Consider the following 25933-nt stretch of genomic DNA (forward strand, 5'->3'; position numbering starts at 1 on the left):
GGGGCCCCCAGCGCCATCCAGCTGGACTGGTTATCGCACACAGAGTTAGCCGACTCAGAGCCAATGTGTCTGGGCTACTTTTGGTTACTGATTAGAGCCCTGCTCGAGTATGTGCTTCATTCCTCAAAACACCAGGACTGGATGTTCTTGAACCACCACCAAAATGCCCACATGTGCACAATCCAACTGCCTGGCCAGGAGGGGGCAAAGGCCACTGCTACGTTTCTCACCCAGACCCAGGTTCCTCACTGGGGTGAATCAGATCTCTGGGGGGCACTGCTTAGGTCACCTGCTTAAGAAAACCAGGTGGGGAACAGTTACCCGCCCCCCCCACCGCCACCTCTTCTCTAGCAGGATGGGTCTCCTCCAGCCCCCGGGTGGGAGCGCTGACCCAAAACCTGCCCTGTGAGCAAGGGCACTAGCTGACGCCTGGCAGAGATGAGAGCCGAGGCGTGGAGGGGGTGGGTGAGAGGGGAACTCCCTGGTGGGGACTGAGGAGACATGGACAGACATCAAGAGCTCCCAGGTACACCTCGGAGGCATGGGGCTTGGTGGGACAGGCCTAGGATGAGGTCCAGCTCCGCGCCAGGGCCGATCCCTTCTGCCCTCTGAGGGTCAGTCACCCCATCCACGGAGATAGCCTGATGACAACACGGTGCACATGGTGACTACCTTGCAAGAGGGACTCTGGGTTCAAAGAAACGAAGACAAGCACAGAAAGCCCCTTATCAGATGCCACACGCTGTGCACGTTTGGGACCACGCGCTGCCTTTCTCTGTTCTCAGAGAGTCAAGACCACCACTGAAGTGCTTTGAGCTCTATCACGCGGCACACGGACGAGGCAGAAAGGAAAGCCGCTAGGGTCTCCGACCAGGGATCTGGTCTGGAGGACCGGGGTCCCTAATGCAGCAGGATCACAGCTGTCACGCTTCCTCGGGGCCGGGGCCAGGGGAGGCACACACTGTTCTCTGGGAGGCTTCACCCAAAACAAAAAATCTGGCCTCACATGTCGGGGTGGGAGGTAGTAGGCGTCTCCTTGGGGATCTCCGGGAGTCATAGCAAACGGGCGAGTCGTCATCCTCCAAGAAGCCTTGGGGGTGATGGTAGCCTCGGGGCCGCTCGAAGTCCCAGCTGCTGCCCGGGTATCGGTTGTAGTAGTTGTAGCTCTGCCTGGCGGTCAAAAAGGCCAAACGAGAGGGTGAGGGGCACATGCCAGCCTCGCGAGCAAGCCCCGTCGCTAAGCTTAGACCCACGGCGACAGTCCTCTCCCCACCATTCCTGGACACCCTGGACTGGCTGAGAGCAAGGCAGTCAGTGCTCAGCTTCATGGAAGATTCGGGGCCCTGGGAGAAGCTGGTCTGCGAGAGCAGCCCCCTCCCCCCGCCTCTCGGCCCGGGCCGGCCAGCCGGGCCACGTCCTGAGGTCGGCCGGAGCCGCAGCGCTGCTCACCTGCCCCCGGCCGGAGAGCCCACATCCTCATAGCCCTCCTCGCCGCTGAAGTACTCCTGCTCCTCCAAGCAGCGGGCGTCCCTGAAGTAGCCGTGGGGCTCCGGATCCTCTCGGCAGATGGTTGGGAACTGCTCATCTCCCGAGTCAGATCTGCAGTTGTGACACAGGCCCCGAGCCCCTGAGCCCCTGAGCTCGCAGGCAGACGCTGCCTGAGCCGGCCTCGGTGTGCGGCTAGCACCCCTGCCCCGCGTGCCCCTGGCTTCTCCCGGGGTGACCTGGGACTGGACTCTTGAGGCCTCTGGCGGTGGTGCCATGTGTGTGAGCGTGTGTGTGAGCATGTGTGTGTGCTGGGAGAGGGCGCATCTCTCAATACCTTGCACAATGCTGGTGCCAAAGCACTCTGCCTGAGGGCCATGGAGTCAAAGACGAAGGTGTGATTTGGGGAACAGAACAAGGAAATGGACCTAGAGGCCGCAGCGATCGGCAGTCCTGGAGAGAAAATGCTGGGCTCCCCGGCCACCTACTCTGATCCTTGTTCCTTCTATTCTGGCTCGTGTGACTTTAGGATCTGGAACAAAGGAGCTCCCTTACCAGTTTCCCACTGCCTCTGGCCCAGGAAATATGACAGGAGTCTGGGATCCTGGGTCCCAGGGGAGACTCACACCTGTGACACTTGCCAATTTTTCAAAGCCTGCTGTGCCCACATGGCAAGACTGTCGTGCTATCTCCCTGAAAGCCCTTAACCTGGCTCCAGTCCTCAGGAAAACCAGCTAAGCTCTGTGACATCAACTCTTTCCAAAGAGATGACTGTGCCCCCTCCAAGCTCTCCACTCTCTCAGGTTGCTCCTGAGCAGCTGGTTACACTTAATTAAGCCAAGAGACTTAGTCTGTCTGTCCCCAAGAAAATGATCATTCTTACAATTCAACCCTGTTCAGCAAATATGGAGTAGGATACACTGCACATATGTTGAGGACTATGGAGAAGACTACGGAGAAGGCCCAGTCCCTGGTCTTCAGGAGGTTGGGGTCATGCTCATATGAAGCCCCCATAAGAGGCTTGAACCCAGACAGCAGAGGCAGTGTCAGCCTCCCAGGGGAGTATACAGTAGGCTCTCCCTGCACAGTCATGAGGCATGTAGGGGCTAGCCCGCGAGCATGCTGGCATGTGAGTATTAGCTCTTAGGTGAGAACAAAGTCTGTGCGTATATGGACCTGAATGCTCCTTTGTTTAGAAAGAAGCAACTACTGGGGCACCTGGGTGGCTCAGGTCATGATCTCAGGGTTGTGAGATCGAGTCCTTGTGTCAGGCTCTGTACTCAGCAAGGAGTCTGCTTGAGATTCTCTCCCTCTCCCTCTGCCCCACCCCTCCCCACCCCTGCTCACATACATGCGCTCTCTAAAATAAAATACATAAAATCTCAAAAAAGAGAAAGAGAGGGAAAAAAAGACAGAGAAAGAGAGAAGGAAATAAAAAAACAACGACGTCTGCCTCTGGAGTCCACGGCCCCAAGCTCCACTACCCTATCAGGTTGTTGCCTCAAAATCCTTCTCATCCCTCAGCACTTGGAGGCCAACTGGTTACACTTAAACACAGAGTATTTAACACACAAACACAGGCGATGAGCACATACCTAATGTAAGTTTCATAATAGCGGGTTCTATCCAGGAAAGGCATAACATGGGAGGGAGGGAGGGAGAAGATAAAAGTTAAATATTTCCAATAAAATTTAAAATGCAGATATCAGGCTAGTTCCTAGAGCAGAGAGCAGCCAGCTATGGTTTACAGGCCATTATACTGCCCATGAGCTATGAACAGTTCTTAACGCTTTTAAAAGATGGCAAAGAAAGAAAAAAATCAAAGGAAGAAAAAATATCTCATCACATGGGACTTATATGAAGTTCACACTGCGGTGTCTGTAAATAAAGTTTAAAGTTTTATGGGGACACAGCCACCCCCACACAGTTACACACGCCGTCTAGGATTGCTTTCTCTCTGCAACGGCAGAGCTCGGCCGCTGCAGTGGAGCCTGTGTGGTGGCCAGGGCCTAAAATATTTACCATCTGGCCCTTTACAAGACAAAGGTTGCCAGCCCCTGTCCCACGGTATGTTGGCACCACTGGGGAAGGTAGAGTTTACGGCAACTACTGCTGTTTTAAGGAGCGGCCCCTCTGGCAGGGCACAGGATAGCTCGTGGCCCTCCATCCTTTGGGTTCATCACTGGCTAGTGCCTGACGAGGCCCACGAGCTCACGGCACTTGCAGGTTCACGTGCAGATGCCGCCTCAGAGTCTCCTGTGTGTGCCAGAGCACGGGGGGAAGAAAGCCACACACCTCGGGGGAGACACTACATCACCAAGTGCAAACACATTTTAAAGGTTACCTTTTAATACTGGACCTTCTTTGAGGCTCCCGGTCATGCTTGTGGGAGGAGTGATGCCCATTTTCAGACATATGCTCAAGGTTCCCAATGCTGGGCCGCTTTCCAGGGGCAGCTTTGGACATATTGGCATTATTGAGATTGGCATTTGTTGAGCTGGGAGCTTGCTTTCCTACGGAATTATGGTTATGATGGCTATGACACCCCGAATTTCCTGCTGGAGGAAACAGCGGTCTCTCAGTATCACTTGCAGGTGGAACTGAAGGCCTTTGGACATGCAGGGGACGGTGGGTGGTATTGGTCTGCTGAAGGGGGTCTCTCCTATCACTATTAACATGATTGACATGGTTTCCAAGCAGGGCACCATTTCTCTGCAAAATAATGGGAGACAACACCAGGTAATTTAACAAGTATTTGATGCAGGCTAGCTTTGTTAGGTAATTTTTTCTACACGAAAAACAAATTCTAGGTAAGCTCCGTAGGATCCCTGTAAAACAATCTGAGTGTCTCACAGATCAGGGTGGATGTGTCTGTGTGGCAGCCGGTCCCCCTGAAATGAGGAAGGTTACCGATCCCTGAGTGGGGAGCCAGCTCTCGGCTGTCACACGAGTGTGCTCTTCCAGTCGCTCCAAGTTGAGGTGACTTACACCCAGCAGGGCGGGCTGGCAGCCCCCAGCAGTTGAGGTTGGACAGGAAGCACACCCTCTGGGCTGGGAGGGGGCTGAGGGCCAGCTGGCAGATCAAAGAGTTGGCCCAGGGAAGAAGGGGGGAACACAGGCGGGCAGCGGCTAGCAGGCCTCAGGATGCTCAGCCACACTGGCCAAGCGGCTGTGGCCAGGCTCCTCTGAAGCGGCCAGCGTGGGACAGAGGGGCCAGCTCAGGAAAGCAGCAGGCCCGGCCCCAGAGGAGGTGCCGAAGGTCTGCTGTGGGGAGAGCATGGTCCGTAAGCCCCTCTAGGCCCGGGAGCTGGCGTGCATTCTCCAGGTTCTTTTGTGGATCACCAACTGCCCAAATTGAAGTCCTGCCCCGCTATTTCCAAGTGGCCAGTGTGTAGCTAGGCGTGGAATAATTACTTTGAATCCATCTTCTTCTTCTTCTCGTTTTGTTTCCTCCGGCTCGTCATCTTGCAAATCACATGATATAGCACGCCGGATTTCTGGCCCAATGTCATGCAGTGTCCTTAATCCTGCCTAGATCAACAAAAATGGCAAAATGGATTAGACAACGTGGGCGTGCTGGGCTCGGCCTGGGTCCTGGCTCTGCTCCTGCCTGATTCAGCTGTGGGGAGGGAAGGTTTCTCCAAAAGGCAACCCAGGGAAGCGACTGCTCGTGTGAGTGTAATTGAGGGGTCCCTGAAGCCCCAGGGTTAAAGGGTGTGGTCAGGAGTTCAAGCTGGTCCCCTAGACTGGGTGCTTGAGGCCTTCCACCCAGTCTCCTCCTCCTCACATACCCCCACTCGCAGGGAACAGCGTCTGCCGTGGCCGAGAGCACAAGCCCACATCTAAATGACAGTCTATAGAATGTGGCCTGCAGGGTCCTTTCCCAGAGCCCCAGTGGGGGCAAGGAACACAACCCGGCCATTCTATAGGGAGGGTGGCAGGGACTCACCGGCTGTGACCTAAGTACAAGTGTGAGGGGGCAAAGCAGACCCGCAGCCTTCGGGGCCACTGGTTCTGCAAAAAAAAAGCCATGGGAACGAGGGAGTGACACCACACACTGCAATCACCAGCACATTCAGGACCATGACAGAATGGGTTGACACACACACACAGACCTGGGCTGCTGTGCAGCGCCAGCCTCCGTGGCATCCGTGATGTCCTGGCCTGGAGCCTGGTATCAGGCCAAGAACTTGCCAACAGTTGGATCATCTTAAAGACCACAACACATTGAAAGGGGCTCATCAGCCCCTGGGGGCTGTGTGGGACCCACCAGGTGACCCCTCACAGACATTCCTTTGCCTGAGCCCTCACAGTTGGCTTTCCTTACACTGGGTCCCGGGTTCCACTGGAACAGGCCCTGGGAGAAGCCCTTCTGTTATTCCCAACTTTGTTAGGGAAACTTTAAAGATGTTTACACACCACGCAGAGGGAGGTGGAGTTGCTGGCTCTGAGAAAATTATGCTTTGAGCACCAACTTGAAGAAAAATACCAATGCTGACCTAAAGACTAATAACAGGGACAGTACAGCTACTTTATCTTTTTCCACAAAAGGACTGACATATCAAAGTGGCGTTTCCTCCTTGCCCCCAGACCTAAGCCCACCTGTCCCATATCCGGGCAGGACCCCCTCATTTGCTGGCACTCCCTCTGCAACTCAGCAGCCACAATGGAGGGTGCTTGAACCCTGGCTGTACAGGGCTGCACCTGCAGCTAATGCTCTGTATCACGGAAGACTGTGGGGGGCAACTGGGCCTACAGGTGGGGCATCAGGGGACCCCCAGCAGTGGGGAGTGGGGAGGGTTGGGGTGGGGATGGTGGCCACAGTTTGGCTGGGTCCCACAGGGCTGGTCCCGCTGGTGTGGGAATGCTCAGAACCAGTCTTCTGCCATTGTTAGTGGCAGTGAAAGTAATTTAGAGTGTAAAATCCTACAGGAACTTCCTAAGAGGCTCCTGTGAAAACAGCCTCCTCCATAGGAGACAATGCTGTTAAAAATGGTACACCAGGCTAGGTCTGGTTTGATCCATTCTTTGACTAGAGGGGCAGGGGTGGGGGCTTTCCATTTCATAAATGGTGGGTGTGAAAGAGCCACTGGGATTCAGAGCTCTCAGGTTCCTGGCTAGGAAAGCTGTGGTCTTGTCAGGGAAAGACACATGTGTCCTGCGACCAAGTCCAGAACAGTCCATGGTATGGTCAGTGAGGCTGCCTCTCACTCTCCTGTCCCTCTAACCCCAGCACAAGCTGCACACGCACATGCATACACACTCACGGATGCGCACATACACCTGCTTTCCCTCTCTCAGGATCCCCGAATCTGGCACACCTGAGCCAGGGGAATCATCTGCTTGGACGTGGACCCACTTGCCATCCTCTTGGAAACATCGAGAAGGTGGCGCTAAGGTCAGGTGGGGGAGGGCTCTTTCACACAGAGCTTCAGGTGTGTGCAGGACGGTCAAGCCCAGCGGCGTCCAACAGTGTTTTCCAGAGCTCGGTCGTCAAGGGAAGATAAGCTAAACCAGGGTTTCATTGTCTGGTTCTGGATCACCGGGAGGAAAGGCTGGCCACAGATCTGAGGCTCCCAAATCAAAGACCAGGTTTGAGACACCTGCTGCCGTGTCCACAAAGTAAACACAGGCGACAAGCACTAAGTCAACACCCCAGGTAAATTATGTATATGAACCCATGTCACGAGGCACCACGGGCTTGGAATACCCCTGAGTTTGAAACACAGCAGATGATCCTATTCACTGTCATTCAACAATTTGGACTAGGTCTGATTAAAAGAAATAGAAAACTATTTATTTGGATAATTTTTAACATCATCCTCTGTTGGCGGGTTGACATTTCACTGAAATACACATATAACAGAATTGCATAATAAAAACAAAAACGGTCTCCAGCACGTCTTCAATGGTACACAAGATCAGGAGAGTGTGGTGAACAGACACAGGACAGAGAATTTGTTTGCAACAGAAATCATGGAGAAAACTGAGAGGTGGCTCAAGAGGCCCCTTCCGAGGACAAATAATGACAACATATTCATTAAAGAGACATCGGAGGAGGATAGAAAGCATCACTCTTCCTCGACATGAAAGCAGAGGTTTAGAAATCATGGTTATGTTTTGCTTGCTCCACGCAGATAGAAACACATCTTCTAAGAGTCAGGGACTGACCTCTCTCATCAGGGGAAGGACAGGGTTGGGGGCGGTGCCGAGGAGTGGGGTGTCTGCCAGCTATGGGAATGAAGGAAACAGCGGTTCCCAAACTGGAACTGAAATGAAGCTTAAACACAGCACCCTGAATTTATTACATGTCACAAAACATGATAATGAAATTTTTCTAGCACACATATCAAGCTAAAAAGGTAGCTTAGGCTGCTCCAAAATTTCCATAGGCACAAGTTCTGATCCCAGAAAACTATCTTAAACTCTCAAAAAAATTACTTTTTTTCCACAGCCCTAAAAAAAAAACAAAACAAAACAAAACAAAAAAAACTTTTTTTCCCTTGAAATAAAGACTTTACAATCAGTAGAATGATCTATTCTTTCATTTTTCATATCTGTGTCTACCTCTATCAGCAAAATACTACTTTAATTTGAAATGTGGTCATTAGCACTTAAACCAACACAATTAAAGCCGTATAAATTCATTCCATTAACATCACAAAAGTATGGTTCTGAATAAACAGAGAATTGCTATAAAATAGAAACATTTTTAAGACGTCCAATCATATAAAATATTAAACAGAATCAAGCTTAGTTTCTGGTTGATTTTTAAATGCTAGATGGCATCGTAAATATCTGTTAAAAAAAGAAATGTTGGCGCTTTGCCTGTAGACTGCTGCTTTAAATTTTAGACACCATTTAATTGGAATTTTATATTTACTCTATAGAATGATTAAGTCACCAAAAAAAAAAAAACCCAAAACAAACCCCAAACTACAAAATCTAAGTATCTCTGAAGCAAGAGCGTAAAAATATGGTATTTGAACATCAACTCTGAACATTCATGTACGTTCCTTCCTGTTGCCCACTCTCAGGGTAAGTCTGTCCTACCTGGGCGTGCGAGAGCTGCTGCGCCGTGGCCTTCCTAAGCTAGCTGGGGGACACCCCAGGGAGCGGCCAGCTGTCCGCAGCACCAGAACCCCTCCTGAACCTACCCTGCAGCAGTGGGGAGAAGACACGGGAGTCTGCGGGCGGACCCGGCCAGGCCATTCATCCTTGGATGCGAGCGCCAGGCTGCCAGCCTCCGGCCAAGGGGCCCCCGTCTGGCACAGCCTGTTCCCCATCAGGGCCCTCGCTCGGCCAGCAGCGGCTCCTGCACACTCGCCTCCGTAAGGGCAAGTTCTGGTCGGCCCTCCCCCAGGATTCAGCACCCCACCCCCCACCCCGATCATAGGGCACTGTTTCCGACTGGTTCCATCAGAACAAACTGGAGGTTGAATCCTTACAGAATAAGCCAGCTGTCCCCCACTGCCTCCACATGCACACACCCCTTCTTTTGCTCTCCTTTTCCTCCAGGGAAAAATGTGACCATGTGGCCTTTGTGGGCGTTATGTGCAGTTCTTGAGTCATACCTGAAGGGGTTAGAGTCCTGAGCACCGCACTCCATGGGCTACCCACAGTGATTCTGACCCACGCTGAAAAGCTAGCCGTGAGGTCACTGCGTAAAGCTCCTCCTGCGGTTGCGCTCGGCAGTACGCATCGAGTTTGTGACCACCACTTTGAAAGGTTAAGGACTTTTTTATTATCTAAAGGAATCTATGACATTTCCCTACACATGATCTCGCAGAGCTATCTGAGCAACCTTGATTCTTGGTTGAAGTTTAACACCAGAATCAGAAATTCCTGCTAGTTTCCCGATTAACAGAGTACTATTTAAATTTAAGCTCAGTAGATGCCTTAAATCATGACCTCTGTTCTGTTAGCAACTTTGTGCCTGTCCTAATGATCTCACATCCTTCATCCCACTACATCCTGAGAGGCCAGGATTATCCCCCATTTGGTTGAGTGGTCTGCCCTACAGAGTGAAGGCTCAGCTAGCACTCAGGTCCCCAGGTCTCTGGTTCCCACGAAGCCCTGCTGGCCTCACCCTGACCACCGCCAAGACGTCGTTGAGTCTACGGGAAAGAGGGCTGGGATCAAGCCTGAATCGTGTGCTCACTTATGACTGTGACCCCACATGTGACCTCAAGGTTAACCTCCTTCCAACTAAGAGCTCTTGTATCCCTAAGTCAACATGGAAATGATAAGTGACCACAAGGTGTCATGAAAGCTGACCCTATACTTGGCACACATCCTCATCCCAGCTGTGCCACTCTGAGGAGTGGTGATCTTTAAAAACCCTGTCTATCACACACTAATTCAGACCATCTTTCCTCTAGGTCAGCACTGGCAGTGAGATGTGGGGTTCAACTCGCAGTCTGAACCTAGCTGGACACAGGAAGATGCACAGGCAGCTCTGTGTCGAGGGGAGTGAGCTGGGACTCTGGGGTGGCACCCAGGAGGGACAGAGAAGTTCAGGTAGGGGCAGTGCTCTTCGCAGGAGGCTCCCTCACCAGGGAGAACATAAAAAGGCTCCAGCACCTTTTTCCTTTAGGAGGGACATGGGATCCATTTCCCTGGAGTAGCAGTTCTCAAAGTATGGCCTGGGGACACCTTCAGTATCTGCACAATACTAGTATCTTCTTTGCCTCATACACACATTCTCTCAGGGCACAGTGGGGTTGTTCAAAGGCTACATGACCTGTGATGATGTCATTTTCTATTTTTGTACATGTAGATTCTATATTTTAAAAGTTTCTCACTTTTAATTTCTAATGTAAATACTGATATACTAGGGTCCTCAATAATTTTTAAGAACATAAAAGAGACACAGAAGTTTGAGAACAGCTGATAACTCAGCCCCAGACAGGCAGTGCCAACCTTTCCTCAGGCACTGGCCCCTTCACTTCGTCTATGATTCCTCGGATCCTGGTGACTTTCTCCACTTTTGGAAGAAATTTCCTTCCCCTGGCTTCTGTGAGCTGGCCTCTGGCACTTGTCAGTGAGTTGCCTTCAGTGGCTTAGAATGACACACCCTCCCATTAGCCCAAATAGCCACCTCCCAGGTCTGAGGCATGCCACAGAGAATGAATCTATGCAGGTACCTACCCAGCCCTGGAACCGTTAGCAGGTGTTAGCAAGCTCCTTCCCATGGAAAACTGGCACATTAGGGCTAATGCAGGGCATCGGGTTGGCATCATTCAATAACACACCACAATAATTAAGACCTTCTGCTACTACATAATATAACCCGCCTTAACTTTTCAGTAATTCTATCTTCTCAGAGACTTTTGAAAATAATAATTATTACTGTCAGAGGAAAAAGATCTCCTGCCTTTCAGAAAAAGTTGAGAATCCAGTACCCAATAATCCTACACATTTATGGTCAGGTCACACTACAGTGTAATTATGAAGAGCCTGGTATCCAGTCTTACATCTGTTTCCCTATGATGGATACTGGCCTGCATTGTGTCTTCCATCCAGGAGCGTAAGAGTCTAGCACCATGGATTCTGGTGTTGGGTACCAAGATTGCTGAGTCTGTGGAGATTCTCAGGTAATAAACTTGAGTTGTCTCTTATAACTTTTCTAGGCTCTAAGCTATACTCTCTTGGCAAGGCTTTAGGAGAAAGGACAGACGTGTCTGCTGTCTGACTGTACGCCAAGTTTCAGGGAAGCCCTGTTTCCCTTTTGAGTTGGAAGTCAGAGGCAGATCTCATGACTTCTGGCTGTTTCCATGAACTGCCCTTGGCTAGCAGCCATGGCCAGCACCGTCACTCAGAAACACAGGCAGGCCGCTGTGGGGCCAGAGTCTCTCATTTCATTGAAACCATTCCCTACACCCACCTAGAAAGTTCACCGGTTTCCAGTTTTTCCTTATTTGGAAGAACTGCAGAAAGGCATATGGAAACACCTGCCATGCCCATTGCTTGGGGCTGTTCTGCCAAGACTTTACCCTGTGGAGACTCCATCTAGAAGTCAGCTGGTCACCCTGGCCCTCTGAGACTGGGGCAAGCACACGCTGCCCTTCATTGTTTAATAAACTCAACATTGGGGTGGGTTGGAAACCTGATCGTGAATTAGCTCTGCACCTGTACCCACAGGGCTGACCAGCCTCCTTTCCAGGAATGATATACCCAATTCTTAATAACTGGTATGTTCCAGGCACTACTCGATCAGGACAGAGTAGGCCTTCCAACCAGAGCAAGATCCCAGAGGCACCTGCTATCCCAGGCATTTAGCCTTTTAGTTGCTGGATCACAGAGGGATCTGGAGAGGGGCTGGATGTTGGCAAGGGGGCCACAGCTGTTAAGCAGCATGTACAGGCAGGCTTCAACATCTTCACAAGTGGTGCAGCCACACTAGAGTGTATTGGCCAGCTTTCAAACCCATCCCGTATCACTGCCCTTGGTGCTGCATGATGTCAGACCTGCTCTGAGCCCCATGGACTCTGTGAGAATCCAGAAAACCCACCACGGGCTCCTAGACTTACAGCAGCTTACACACTGGGAACAGAACCAGGGGCCAGGCCTGTTTCCGTTAAGTGAAGTCAGGGAATCTACTGAAGTGCAGGCCAGCCAGACCCCTGGTAACACAAGCCACTGAGGACAAAGGGCAAAGGTCACAGTACAAAAGACATCGCTGGAAGAGACCTCAGGGCTGGGAGGGACCCTGCCAGCTGTGCCCAGGATGGGCCTGTAGGACTTCCACGAACACTGCTCTTCCCAACGGCTGATACCACTTTCCTACTTAGGTCTGCTCTTGAATGAGTACAGCCAGGGCCAGGGCTTCCCCACATGCTCCTGGCTGTCTCCAGTGCTTTCCACACACACCCTCGTGCACGTGCGCACATTTGCGCACACACGCACAAAGCCTCCAGGCTGCACTGACGAAGGCAGGCAAAAGGGGCTTAAAAGCCTTCTTTTCTGGCAACACTTAAGAAACTTCAAGTTTTCACACTCCGGTTACTTTTGAATATTGGTCCTAAAACTCTGGTTGGCTCCTCTGGGTATCTTGGGCTCAGCACCGGATGTGCAGGCTCCTCAACCACTGCTTGGAATCGGCTGAGAATTTCAGACTCCCTCATGAAGCAACTTCTCTGGTAAAAGTCTACCATTTGTAAGATGTGAAAACACAACCTGTAGAGGTACCTCTGTATACATCTTTACACATTTCCCAGGTATCTTTCAAAAGGGTAGAATTCTCTTTCTCGGTGGGTAACTACAGTACAGAACAGAACAGAGATCAAAGAAAAAACAAGAATTTCTTAAAGTTCTGGTAGTAAACAGGCATATGATATTATTATTGTTGTAGTCTTAATAATAAGCAATTATACGTTCAAAGTGCTTTACAATCACTTAGCTATTCCTCACAACAGCCCTGTGAGGTAGGTCGACATTATTACCCCCATTTTACAGATGGGGGAAACTGAGGCACAGAGAGGTTAAGTGTCTTGCCCAAGGTCACGCAGCAAGTGAATGCTGGAGCTGGGACTAGAACCCAGGTTCCCTGACTCCCAGTGTCCTTGAAACTAGACCACACTGTTTCCAAAGAGGCATCCCCAGACTGGCTTGAGCACGAATTAAAGACGGACAATGTTGGATGAGGTTTGGGTGTGGTGGGATCTCCCGTGGACACGTTAGATGGAACCTGAGGTGTTACCTGGACTGGTTTTGGCATGCGGGCGTATGTGTTAGTTTAAATGGCGTGTCTGAGCTTCCTGGCCTGCCCACTTCCCGCTGCATTCTCAACTGGGTCGCTGCAGAGAGTGGGGGCCGGAGGGTCAGTATTCGTGGCGGACTGGCATATAAAAGGAACTCTCAGCTCAGAGCCAAGGGGCCTGCCAGTCTTTGGGAGTTCGGGCAAACTAGGGATGCAGGACTTTGGAACGAAGTCAGCTGCCCACCTTAGGCAGGTCTGCTTCATCTTTTTATTATGTTATTTTCTACTGGCCAGCATCAGGAAGTTGTGTTCATTTCATTTCTCTGTGGGGCGGCTGCCCCCCACCTTTGCTCTCTCTCGCTCTCTCTCTCTCTCGCTCTCTCTCTCTCTCTCTCTCTCCCTTTCTCTGAGTCTCTGCTTGGAAGGGAAAACTGTTAAGCCTTTTGCACGGTCCCTTCCATGAAAAAGAGCCACCGTGAGCAGCGTCCGCGCCAGGAGGCCATGGCTCTGCAGATGAGCCACGGCCCCGCTTCCGCCTTCTGGAGGAGTGCTTTGCTTGGAAGGGGTCTCCCTGGGGCCTTGGGTTTGCTCTTTCCTGCATTTCTCCCGAAATGCTGGTTCAGTAGAAATAAGCCCACTTGAGACTTTTCCCTTTCAAGGCCTTAGCCACAAACGCCTTCCGACTAACGAGCTTGGTGCTGTAGCTCAGGTGGAAAATTCTAAAGCATCCGTTCAAGCATCTGAAACAAATGAATCAGCCAGTGAAATCTCATCTGTTAGCATCTGTTCTCTTCTTAGATTAAAAAAGAAAAAAAGCAGCCTCTTTTTATGGCTTTAAATGGACTCATGCTTTTAAAAATGAAAAACACCTTGCCACTTTTTAAGGTAACTAAGTAACAAGTGTCTGATGCTCCAGAGAGTAAACGTCTGTGGGGTGTTTTCTTCTGCTTCTATAGGGAGCCTCCCCAGGGTGGCTGCATCAGGGCACACCAGGGACGAAGAGTCACTGGATTCCTGTACACCACCCACCCTTCCACTCGACCACCTGCATCACCATCGGTCGGCTGGGGTGCAGGCTTTAACATAAAACCTAACCACCTAGCTCTACAAGCTAGAAATAATGGCGACCTCCTTAAACCCAACCTCTATACAGGTGAGAAAAGGACTATCCCTCTAAAGGCTTCCTGTCATTAAAGACAGGTGGGCTCCCATCTGGGATGAGTGGGGGATAGAGTCTCCTTGGATTTCACCAGAGGTGTCTTTTGCATAAAGGAAATCCTTGAATGTTGAAAGAAAAAGAAATGAACAAAACTTTTCCCACTTTGGGATCTTTTTTTTTCTTTATCCATGAGACACTGGACTAATTCATGTCTCCATCTTGCATAGAAGTCCTCATCTGGAAAGTCTGATGGGGCATTGCTATTTGATGGGAAGGGGACTGAGCGTTTTCAAGGCTGCAGAGCTGTGTTCCTTTATTTACTTGCTCTTGGCAGAAACTTGCAGGTCACTCGATGCAGCAATAATGGAGGGAGAGCAAATGTGGAGTCAAACTGAAGTGGATTATGGCACATGAGGGGGTGGGTGGTGAGGAAAACAAAAAGGTAGCCTGATGGCCAGCTTCTCTCCGACCCTCTACAGAGGGTCGGAGAGAAGGCTGGCTTTAATGAAGATGGATGGACAGGTGAAAACTGCACACTCATTCAGACCACAGAGGCCAGAGGACACCGGGTGCCGAGCTCCTCCCGACACACGGATCCAGGAGCTCAAGCCCTTCCCCTTCATATAGAAGGGAACACCACAGTGGGTCTGAACAGAAGGAGACCAGATGAAGCCCCCAGGGCCAGAAACCACAGTGCATCTGTGTGCCCTTGAGAACCATTCCATGGGGAGCAGAGAACGTGGACCAGTTCTGATCCTGCTCAGACAGACTGCACTCTATGTAGCACAAGCACGCACATGCCTACAACTTACTTCTGCGCTCACACTCCACCTCCCATGGGCAATCCGTCCATCAGCCATGTGGCACCCCTGGCGTAGGGAGAAGCAACTCATCCCACTTCTCAGCAGGCCATACCCACATTTGGGGGCTTGAGGGTTTGTGTACTTGTTCCTGGTGACACCGTGTGTGCCACTGACATTTGACCCTATGTCCCTCGCTATGTCACGTAATATTTCATCACACAGAAAGGAAGAGCTTCCTCATGCTTATTAAATGTACAGTGACAAATCACATGCAAAGCCACTTCTAGAACAGAGGTAGCCAAAAGTGTAATTAGAATTATCCTTCAAGGAGACCAAAATTTTCTATTTTTAATGTTTCCTTCGGGATCCACTGCACTTTCAGAATTTATCCGTCAAGATTATGACACAACTTCATCTTCTAGGCTGTGTACTCAATATAAACTATAGTCATAGCCTCAAGTCCCAACAGAACCCAGGTGAAGATGTGCTAGTATCATTATCTAACAGGAAATGTTCGAATTTCACCAAAGAAATGAAACTCTTTCTACAAACAACAAAATGAAAAAATGTTTAGAAGAAAAACATTATTGTAATGCAACGTAATAGTCTTTTACTCCATGACTTATAAATGTAGCTTTAGCACCATTTGAACCTGCAACTTAAAAGACTCAGGGAAGCCCATCTATGAAATGTGATAATTAATTACTTAGCCATGTGTTGTTTTTCAGGTTTTGAAACATGAAAACACTATATCCAGCCACTAGAGCAGGAACTGAAGCCATCTGATTGGGAAGTCTTGGAGATTCAGGGAAGGGATAACTCTACCCATGTGGTCATCATGCATGCCTTCCCCAGAAAACAGAAGGGTCTCATAACACAGGGCTAACTTGGTTACTGGAAATTATGACATCACCATCCATGAAAGAGTATGTTTCCCCCTTGAGAAAAGTCATCAAGTTCTACTGACGCCACCACCTAGAATTCGAGAACAGCAGGCAGTTCCCTACTGGGGGAGAGGACCATGACACACTCTGAAATCCAGCCAGTCTAGCCCTCCCGTCCCATGGCCACTTCAAGGAAGTGCCTCGGAAGCGTGTTCATCACACCTCCTCCTTGCACCCACCTTGGCCACACTGCCCTCAAGGGCCTATAGACCATAGACCTGCTCGGATTTGTAAACATGTCTTTTTGGTTTGCTTTGTCTTTCTAAGGCTACTTGTGAACTGTGATCATGAGGAGAACTGTCACTTTTGCAGACTGGGGGGGCTTGGGGCAAGGGGGGGTTTACTCACAAACTCTACAACCTGAGACAGCAATGGGCTATTGGATTGAGCCTGTGGTTCACTGAACCACCTTTAGGACAGGTGATCAGAGGAACAAAGATAAGAAATTGTCTTCAGCTGGACTGAGTATCCATGCTCCCCCTGGCTCTGCAGCTGTCTGGGCAGAGCAACGGTGTCCTCATGAATCCTCGGGTCACTGTCACACCAGGCATCGACTAACCCACCATCTGCTTATGCACCCACACACCCTCACTCATGGCCATTCGCAGTCATATCCTCTCTCACAACAAGGTCACAGACAAGCCTTCCCTTCGCTGCACCATTTATTGGAACACAAAACAATGCTGGGCATTTCTCCCTAGAAAAAAGTGAAGGACTATTCCACACTGAACCCTCTAATACCTACACGGCCCAATGGAAGACATGTGATGGTAACAGGGACATAAAAGTCATTTTAGAATAAACAAATTAACAGGGAAAAAAAATCTTATTCATGATGGACTTCAGGCACTTGGGTAGCAGAGATGATGGGGCTCTGATTGGTTCAGACAGGTGTTTCTGACAGCTCTCCCACCCCTATGCTTCCCTTTTACCAGTTCTTAACATCTCATTCCCTCTTTCTCTGTCGCCAGTGCTGGCTCACAAACTTGCCTTCCTGGTCCCTCGTCCTGCAGGCTTCCCCGTGACCCCCTTCCTCCACACATCTGCTTCCACGCCAGAGCTCTGGCCTTACCTAGGATTCTACATCCTCGAACGCGTGGACTCTGGCTGGAACCAGAGGTTCCTGCAAGCCACATCCACGCTCCAGAAGCCTGGGGCAGGTGAGCCACCCAGGGCTGGCACAGGGGGAGGGACCAGAGGCTGGCCCCGGGCACAGAGCCGCGTTTGCACAGCAAGCCTCACGGTCGTCAGGAAACACACACAGAGACAGACATACTGTGACACACGTGCACACGCACACACACACCAGGAGGTGATGGATGTTACTGAAATGGACCGAAAACCAACAAGCAGTGGGGTAAGAAACAAACAGAAACAAAACAAAGCACTTGCGTTCGGATGGAAAGCGGTTTCCTGGGAGGCCGGGGCCCAAGCCCAGGGAGGTGGGTGTCTGCCTAAGGACGCTGCCTTTGGAGAAGCCAGGAGGAGACCGGGCACAAGGCCAGCACTGGCCTCCCGGGCCTGCTGGGGCTGTGCCTCCGCCGCCGTGCCAGGGGCCCTGCCGCACAGGCCACAGCAGGTGTGGGCACAACAGACAAAGCAAGAGGAGGGAGGCACTTACCTCGTAGCCCAGAAATGGCTAGTCCGCATTTTGGGGGTATGTGCGGTATCTCAGTTTAAACAAAATCCTTGTAGCACTGCTCAACCATGAATAGCCAGCTCTCTGGTATTTCAAATAAGCTTGTAAAATGGTTAGTGGAAAAAAAAAAAAAAAGAAGAAGAAGAAGAAAACAAAAGGACAATTCACCTGTAGGGCAATGGTGGTGTTCTTCGCAGGGTATTTTCCCACCAGTCCTTGTTCTTTCCGTTTCTTGAATTTCCTAAAGTAGTCCTGTATCAGGAAAGTGGCATAGAACTTCCCCACGGTTACCTCATCATCTAAACGGAGAGACCAGACACAGCTCTCCCGAATCAGCACATTTGCACCAGGAGCCTAAACTCTCACTGGGGGCCGGGGCTGGGGGTGGGATGGGGGGGCAGTGCCCAGGGCGCTGAGCTCTGGGTTTAGGACACAGGAGACTAAATCTAAAAAGCGAGGTTTTGCAAAGCAATTAAGGCTCAAAATTAAGAGTCAGTCACATGAACTGATACTCAAAATTGCGGAAAACAGTATGTTGGTCATGAGTTTATTAGAGCAGCGTATTAGTAACACTATGGAGTGCTGTCTTGGTTATTTACTTAAAATAAAAATTACAAAACAAAACAAAAAAAAGACTTCCTGGGTCCTATTTTCACCCCTGCGCATGGGGATTTGCATGTATAATTACCACGAACACCAAGGGCAATTAACCATCCAAATCCCGATGCTTTGAGGTAAAAACAGAGACCTCGGAAAGTGACAGACAAGCTCGGAAGAGGAGGAAGGTTCAGGAAAGTGGCTGCAAACCCAGATTTTCATGTGCCCCTGAGATTCTGTTCCACTGGCCTCCATGTGCCGTTTCTCTACCTGTAATCCAGAACGGCTTATTTCCGGCACTGCCAGCCACAGCATCAACTAACCTCACGGTTGAGCTTATTTCTGCTTTGTTCGGAACAACTCCAGCATGCACCGCTGGGGAACTGGAACTCCGCTGAGCATTTTACAGGTGATGCATGAGGCAGAATAGAGGCTCTGGCTGTCTCATGGTAAACCACGACGGCGGCGCAGATGTGCCCGGGGGTCTCCACCAGCCCTGCTCTCCCTGGGGTGCTCGTCCCCAGATCTGCAGCGGCCCCTGGGCAAGCAGCTTAGGGCCCCAGGACTTGTAGAGACTGAAGGGAGGAAGGGCTGCTGGCCCTCAGGCTTTAGGACAGATGAGCTTGTACCCAGGCCACCCTTCAAGAGTTACAGGCTGATCTGGGGCAAGGGGCTCGTGTTCTCATCTGTAAATGGGGCTACCCCTCTTAGAGGAGCTATGGACGCAACCTGAGATGAGGCCTGGAAAGCACTCGGCTCCATGCTAGGGTGGTCCTAAGTGCCTGGGCTGGAAGACAGGGAGCTAGCAGCCTGCCGACAGTGGCATCCACTGAAATGGATGGTGGAACATGATGGGTTGGGGGCCACCAGGACCCTCTGTTTTCACTAGTGCATCCTGGATGGGGTTCATTTAGTGTCCCTGTATGGAGACTGCTGGGCTGCTGTACACACCTCTCCAACCTTCCCTGTCAGGAGCCACTCAGTGTTACTGAGTAAGAAGATGCCTTGGGGCAGCTGCATTCCTCCCAAACCCCAGTCAAGAAGTCCTGGAGTGGTGTAGGGGCCACCAAAGTGACAAAGGCTCTGGGTAGCATGTGAAACCACATCCTGCATCTGTCTCAGGCTGGTCCAAATGGCCTAATGATGTACTGTCTATGAGCAAGGAGGTGAGAGGTAGACAGACCATTTAGGTCTTGACACTTTACCCCTACTTTGCTCTCAAACTGCCCCTGATTGTGCCCACGGTGCATCTAGAATACCTGTTCTAGCTACCTCTATTCTTGGGCATCCATGTTCCCAGAGGAACTCCACGTGGGTGTCATGGCCTCTTCACCACAGCTCTGAGATAGTGGAGCTGCTTGTTCCCCTCGGCAGGTGGCATGGGGCTGAATGACCTGCCCTGGCAAGTCGAGCTGGGATGTGAGGCCAGGGCAACAGGCTTCTTGAGTGTGGGCTCTCCTCCTTCTCCACATGGCCCACTAGGGCCGCCCAGCTCTGGTTGCACAGACCACCTACTTCTTTAGAGCTGCCTTCCCCAGAGCATAAGTCTCTCTACTGGACTGCATGTAGGAGGTGGGCTCATAGCTGACAACCCTGGGGACCCAAGGGGGACTCTAGTGCCATAGCTGCTCCTGCAGTCCAGGATATCAAATCTTCCCTGTGGGCTCCCAGAAAAAAATCCACTGGGTCTAGAGAAGGCCCAACTCACTCCACACTGGGATGCTTCCTGTAAATGGAGGCCTAATGCTTTTCTCCCTTCAGCTCAGGTGGTGCTGGCCGGGGGCAGCCCAGGGGGCTCCTGCAGGAGGGTCTTGGCTCTCCCTGGCCCAGAACTGGGGGCAGCCAGGTGCTCAGTGCAGAGGGCTGACTGTAGTTCTGCCTGAGTGGCCACTCAGAGCAGAGGCAGGCCACCACTTGGTCTTCTCCACTGACATGCTAAGCTAATTGAGGCTGGGCTGAGAACAAGCTCTCAAGAGCAGGAAAAAGCAAAGCTAGAGAAGGCTAAAAAAGGAAGGGACAGTAGGAATGGATGCAGTGAGGCTGTTTTGGCTCAGGCTCGGAGAGAAAGAGATGGGGTCAGCTTTTTGCACTCTTCAGGGCAAAAGAGCCAAAGATCTAGGTCAAGGAGTGGAGGCCCAAAGAAAGAACAGCCTCTGGAAGGATAGGGGATTCCTACAAAAAGAGGGAAGAGCCACGACATGGCAGAGACTGAAGAGTGGAGCAGAGAACATGAGCAAGATTTGAAGATGGGCAAGGGGACCACTGAGCACAGGTGATGGAGAGGACAGGCAGGCTGTGCCCAAGACCATAGGCCTCTGCTTGTGATGTCCCGGTGGATGGTGACCTCACACCATCCTGAGCTATCAGGCCTCGTGAGGCCTCTGCTCTGCTGTCATCTGGCCTGTGAGGGGCTGCTTGAGCCTGGTCCTAGGCACTAGGAGCAGCTGGCCTGGCTGGGTCTGCTTCTCTGGCCAGGGTATGGCCTTCGGGATACTGAGCCCCTTGGCCCAGGGAGCTATCCATCTGCTAGCCCAGAAGGCTGACCAAATATCCCCACTTTCCAAGTGTGCCATGATGTGGGCAAAGCTGGGAACCACTGGTCTACTGGAAGGGAAAAGAAGAAACAGAGAACTGGCAAATGCAGGCAGTAAAACCCTGCCCTGCATGCACCTCATTCAGAGTGTGTTTGCAGATGCCTGAGAGTCCCTGCCTTGCTGTGAACCTCTCCAGCGCAGTAGCACTTGGGGTTCAGCCTGGAGGAGCCTGATCCGGGGGACATACTTGGTGACACAGAGCTTCTGCAGCATGCCACCTACTAAGGCCTGCTGCCTTCTCCTTGGGTTTCACTGTGCTTCCTGCTGCCATTTTGGAATAGATGAACACCTGTCATCCTAAACCCTAATCTTTTCTAAGAAATACAGAGAAAAGGCCAGGCCCAGCTATCGGGCCAAGAAAGCAGAAGAATATTTGGCCTTTATTAGAAGGCTAGCAGAGCTAAAAGTTGATCTGTTTTTCCAAGTGAAGGTGCTTACATGGTGAGCCAAACTGGACCTTTTTTTCCTGGTCTAATTAAAAGAAAGCAAGTTTCAGAGTAATGTGACTATGCTTCCCAAGATGTTGGGGGTGAGACTGCTTTATGAAGAAGGCAGCCAGTCAGTAGAGGGGTGCTGGTGCAGGGCCTGGTGGGGAGAGGGAGGGGGGTACGGTTTACCGGGACGCGTGCAGCCGCTATTCTGAAGCATGCATCTAGATTTGAGAAACAGTGTAGGGGAATACGGCTGCCGAGAGATAACCCTGATTCCATGCCACCACCCTAAAACAGAATTGCTTCAGAATATTCTGAAAGACTGAGACTTGAAAGGAATGGAGGCTGCAGAAAAAGCTCAAGCACATTGTTACAACAATTTTAAAAAGCAATTTCTCTAAGCCATGCGAGCACTGGGTGCGCAGCTGCAAGGAAAAGAATGAAACCAAAGAGTCGTTTTAAATGTGCAGTATCAGTTCTCCCGTGGAGGGCCAGGGTACTCCAGGTGGGAGCTCGGAGCTTCCCGTTCTTCGCTTTTCGGGGTTTTGTGCCTATGTGTGTGCGTGCTTGTGTGCTTTCCCTTAATCATTTCTTTGGGGCCGTCTCCCCTTGCTTTGAACAGGTGGCCTGTGCCAGCTAGGGGTGGCCCCCTCCAGCGACAAAAGCTCACACTGCTCTGGCTTCATGCTGAGGAGCAGAGCTGGCTGCCATGCTGCTCTCGCGCTCTCTGTCTCCCAAGAGCCAGAGACTATCACCTTCTCAGAGGGAAAGGCCTCGGCCACCGTCCTGGCCCAGGGTCCTGGAGTCGGCTTCCAGCCCTGAGCCCGACCAATCTCGAAAGTTGCAGGAGCGGGGACGCTAGAAAAGTTTGGTTGGTTACAAAACACACCGAATGCTCACAATGTGCCCAGGGCTAGGGGCGGCTAAAATACTGGGGTGGGGGCACTGAGTGAACGGATCCTGCACCTTTAAAACGTGAAAATAAAATAGTCACAAAACCACCACCTCAACGTCTAAGTCCGGTGCACTTAAACAAAAATGGAAAAAAACGGCATATATATTATATATATGTGCATCATATATATATATACATCTGAAAAAGTTTAGTCTGTTATTTTATGACAAATAACAAAAGGAATAAGCATGCCTGTTAGTTCTGACTCTAAACTCCAGTTAAAGGGACACTTTCGGTAATTACAATGGTAAACTCAAGTCTTGAGATGAACATTTCAAAAATACCATCTTCTGAAAGCTATCCATTTTTTTCTGAGACCTTTTCAACAATATGCTGAAGGATAAATGGAAACTAATTTTAAATATTCCATTTTGGTTGAAGAAATACAAGCTCTTTGTTTTGAGACAGTAAGCTTTTTCTCCAACAGTAATTCTTCTACTGACAAGAAAACCCCTGTCCCAGCCATGTGGGTCTCAGGTCTCCTTCCCCCTGAGGCCTGTCTGGAATGGTCCTCCTGTTACCCCAAATAATTACACCAAAAGGCTGAGGAGCCTTCTCTAGCTATGGGCTCAAATGCTCTAGCGGATACGTAAAGCATTCCGCAAACCCCCTCTTGGCTTGCTGGAGATCCTTGCATTAAAACCAATGCGCTGGCAAAGAACCATTTAGGAAATAGATTGCACTGACCACCAGCTGGAGGGACAACTTGGTCAAGCAGTTTCATGCTGGTTTTCTTCCAGATTTTCTTTATCACAGCTCGGAGTTCCTCATTAGCTTGTTCCAGGTTCCCTGAATTCAAAAAGCAGGAAGAGAAAACAAGACTTGCTTCTACTACCCAGCCCTCCTATCTGTTCCCACAAGGGCCACTTCCCTCCCAGCATGGCCTGGAGCAGAGCCCTCAGACAGGATGGGGCTCCCCCCTTTCCCACCTAACTCTCCAGTGGGGGTCATAGGTAAATAGTGGGTAAGCCTTCCACCAGGCAGTCACTCCATGGTGGGAACAGCCATGTTTTATTCTGGAATTCAGGCCTATGCAGGCTGACCACAGCCAAGACCCACTCCCACCCACTGCCCCCAATCAGAATGTCTTCTATTTGCTGCCTGTTCTAAACCCTGCCTCCACCTATGAAGATCAGATTAAATTTCTCCCAAATGAGACTCTCAATTCCTACTGCATGTCTTCATCAGCACCACAAAATCCTGGTCTTTTATTACATCGGCTGATGCCTGTCTCCTCAGCTAACCTGTCAGTACCTAAGACCATCCTGCCTTCTGCATCTCCTGGGGATGCTGGCCGGGGCCAGGTTTGTGTTGTGGTGAGGGGCACCCTGCCAGGGGACCCTGGGAGCCTGGAGAGACTGGCTTTGTGGAAAGGTACACCTAGCACCTCACCTAGCACTGTGGGGCTGCTAGTAGACAGCTGTCTGCAGATGGCAGTGGTGCCCTGCTGGCCTCCCCTTCCCTCTCATCCATGAAGTGTGGCAAGAGTTGGCTCCTTCACAGTATTTACTTTCCCACCTCCTGTCACTCCTCAGCTTGCTGCAACGTGCATCCTGTTCCACCTCTCAAGTCATCACTGAGCCGACCCCAGTGGCCAGGTGCCGGGACTCTATGGACCAGAGCTGAGTATGGCCGTGAAGACCACTCTGGCTTGACCTCAGCTGGGGAGACACTGCTGCTAACAGTCCTCAAGCGCCAGCTATGTGCTCACATGGCACAGAGGCTCCTGCAGACATCCTTTCATCTCGTCCTCAGGACTTCTCCTGATGGAGGCATACCTGTTCCTTCTCAATAGAGAGAGAAGCTACGGCTCAGCACCAAGAAATCCCTCTCTAAAGCTCGCACAGTAGAAAGGGACAGCTGGAGTGAATGTGTTTGTGGTGGTCCCATCTCTGCCCTAATCCCTCTATTTCTCCTGCTATGTAGTGAGCCGTAGCAGGAGTCACTGCAAGACTTTCTGGGACAAAGTGAAGCATAAGGGCAGGCAAGAAGGGATGAGGAAGGCAGGAACAGCCAGCTGGCCCAGCACTCACCGCCACCCTCTCCTTCCCCAGGACTTCCCCTTCAACAAGAAAGGGCCCAGAAGGGAGAACACAAGGTGGGATAATGGCATCCCTCCCGTCTTGTACCACCTGTCCTGTCTTGGGGATGCTCACCTTCTGTCTTGATTTTAAGAGCCGTTCGAACCAAAGCAAACAGGGTTGCATTAAACATGACTGTCCCATCACTGTTGAGAGGCATGTTCATGGCAACTAGTCTCTGTAACAGAAAGAAGTTTCTCAACGGAAGGCAAATGATGGATAATGGCCATGCCCCTTTTAGGTGTTTATTCTCTGTTTATTCCTCACCTCCTACTAGTCAACACTTAGTTCAATTCAACCACTCCTTGGGGAGCACCTAGCATCTGGAGGGACTTGGAGCTGACACAGATCAAAGCTTTAGTCGTGAAACACACATGCTGGCACGCGGATGGTGTGCTTTGCTTGTTTTTAACTCCGACTATTTAAGACTTGACTATTCAAGCACTCTTCTCTCCCTCCTCTTCTGGGGTCAGGCCTCCATTCAGGGCATATCCTTAAAGCCATCATGAGGATGAGACAATAAACCAAGTATGACAAGGCAGGCACAGGGCCTAGATCCTCACTATTCCCAACACAGGGAGTGTCCCTTAGGGACACTGGCGGGACCATAGTGTACTGTTTCCCACAAGCCCACGTGGTTGGTCTGGTATTTCAGAGCAGGACCCCCCACTTCCCACTTCTCTCTTCTGGTCCCTCGAACAGCACCATGGGGGGCTAGGAGGGGGCTTGAGGGAGTGACACCTCCCTTGCAAATGCAGATGGCACACCTAGCTGGGATTAAGGGAGATCATGGACTCTTTCAGGGGATGCCTGGCACGTGCTCAGAGCTAAGTAAGTGGTACTTGTAATGGTCAATGGTTCCATATATGTCTTATTTTGGGCTGGCAAGGTGTCCTAAGAGATTTTTTAAAACACCTTTTCTCTTCCCTATTAAGGGACTGGAATCTTGTGTTCGCATGACTCATCCCACCTATGTTTCTAGTCCTATTACCAATCACGCCTGTCTCCAGACAGGCAGCCAAGATAGCCTGCGTGTCCATTTGCTTTTCCTGGCAAGTTCCTGAATCAGCAAAAGAGACCACGCTGTGCCTCAAGAATACTTAGATCTTTTATATAAAAGGGTTTGGAAACGTAAACACAAAACGACAGCCATGAGCTGGAACCAATCTTGTTCTTGGAAAGCAGAAAAGAGGTTGGTACTGGAAAATTTCTGGAAAAAGGCAATTTCTGTGGCTATTCTTCTGTACCTTCATCCAGAGTCCAAGCTACAGAGATGTAAAGACATGGGCAAAGACCTAGGTCCTTGGGGTTTTCTGGACTTTTAGGGCAGAGAACAATGAGTTCATCTCCGAAGATTTCTTTGAAAGCCTGAAATACATTTCAGACTCTACTCTGGTTACCTTGGGTTCTGTCTAGAGCTGGTCCAGCACCACTGGATTGGTAAAACCCCTGAACCAAGAGTCACCTCGGGCCTCTGGGGAGAGGTGACCAGCTGCTGTGGGGACTGGCTGGATTTCTAGGGGTTGCTGTGGGGACCAGCTGGA

The 25933-nt window shown here is 50.7% G+C and overlaps 1 protein-coding gene across 20 annotated transcripts in view; it reads right to left on the reverse strand.

Annotated features, from left to right (window-relative positions):
• The window catches only part of CACNA1D (calcium voltage-gated channel subunit alpha1 D), a 302032-nt gene that overhangs the window by 10662 nt on the left and 265437 nt on the right, over positions 1–25933 (reverse strand). For 17 of the 20 annotated variants that reach the window (XM_072785856.1, XM_072785861.1, XM_072785864.1 and 14 more), the window contains 8 exons: positions 24465–24567; positions 22996–23097; positions 17900–18030; positions 4900–5016; positions 3830–4197; positions 3081–3107; positions 1450–1599; positions 1007–1170 (listed from right to left, as the gene is read on the reverse strand). In XM_072785856.1, coding sequence (XP_072641957.1) covers positions 1007–1170; positions 1450–1599; positions 3081–3107; positions 3830–4197; positions 4900–5016; positions 17900–18030; positions 22996–23097; positions 24465–24567 — 1162 coding nt within the window. The remainder of the gene's footprint in view (positions 1–1006; positions 1171–1449; positions 1600–3080; positions 3108–3829; positions 4198–4899; positions 5017–17899; positions 18031–22995; positions 23098–24464; positions 24568–25933) is intronic. The other 3 variants (XM_072785858.1, XM_072785870.1, XM_072785865.1) reach the window with 2 other exon arrangements.

Source organism: Canis lupus, chromosome 19 (assembly GCF_048164855.1).
Source record: "Canis lupus baileyi chromosome 19, mCanLup2.hap1, whole genome shotgun sequence".
NCBI lineage: Eukaryota > Metazoa > Chordata > Mammalia > Carnivora > Canidae > Canis > Canis lupus.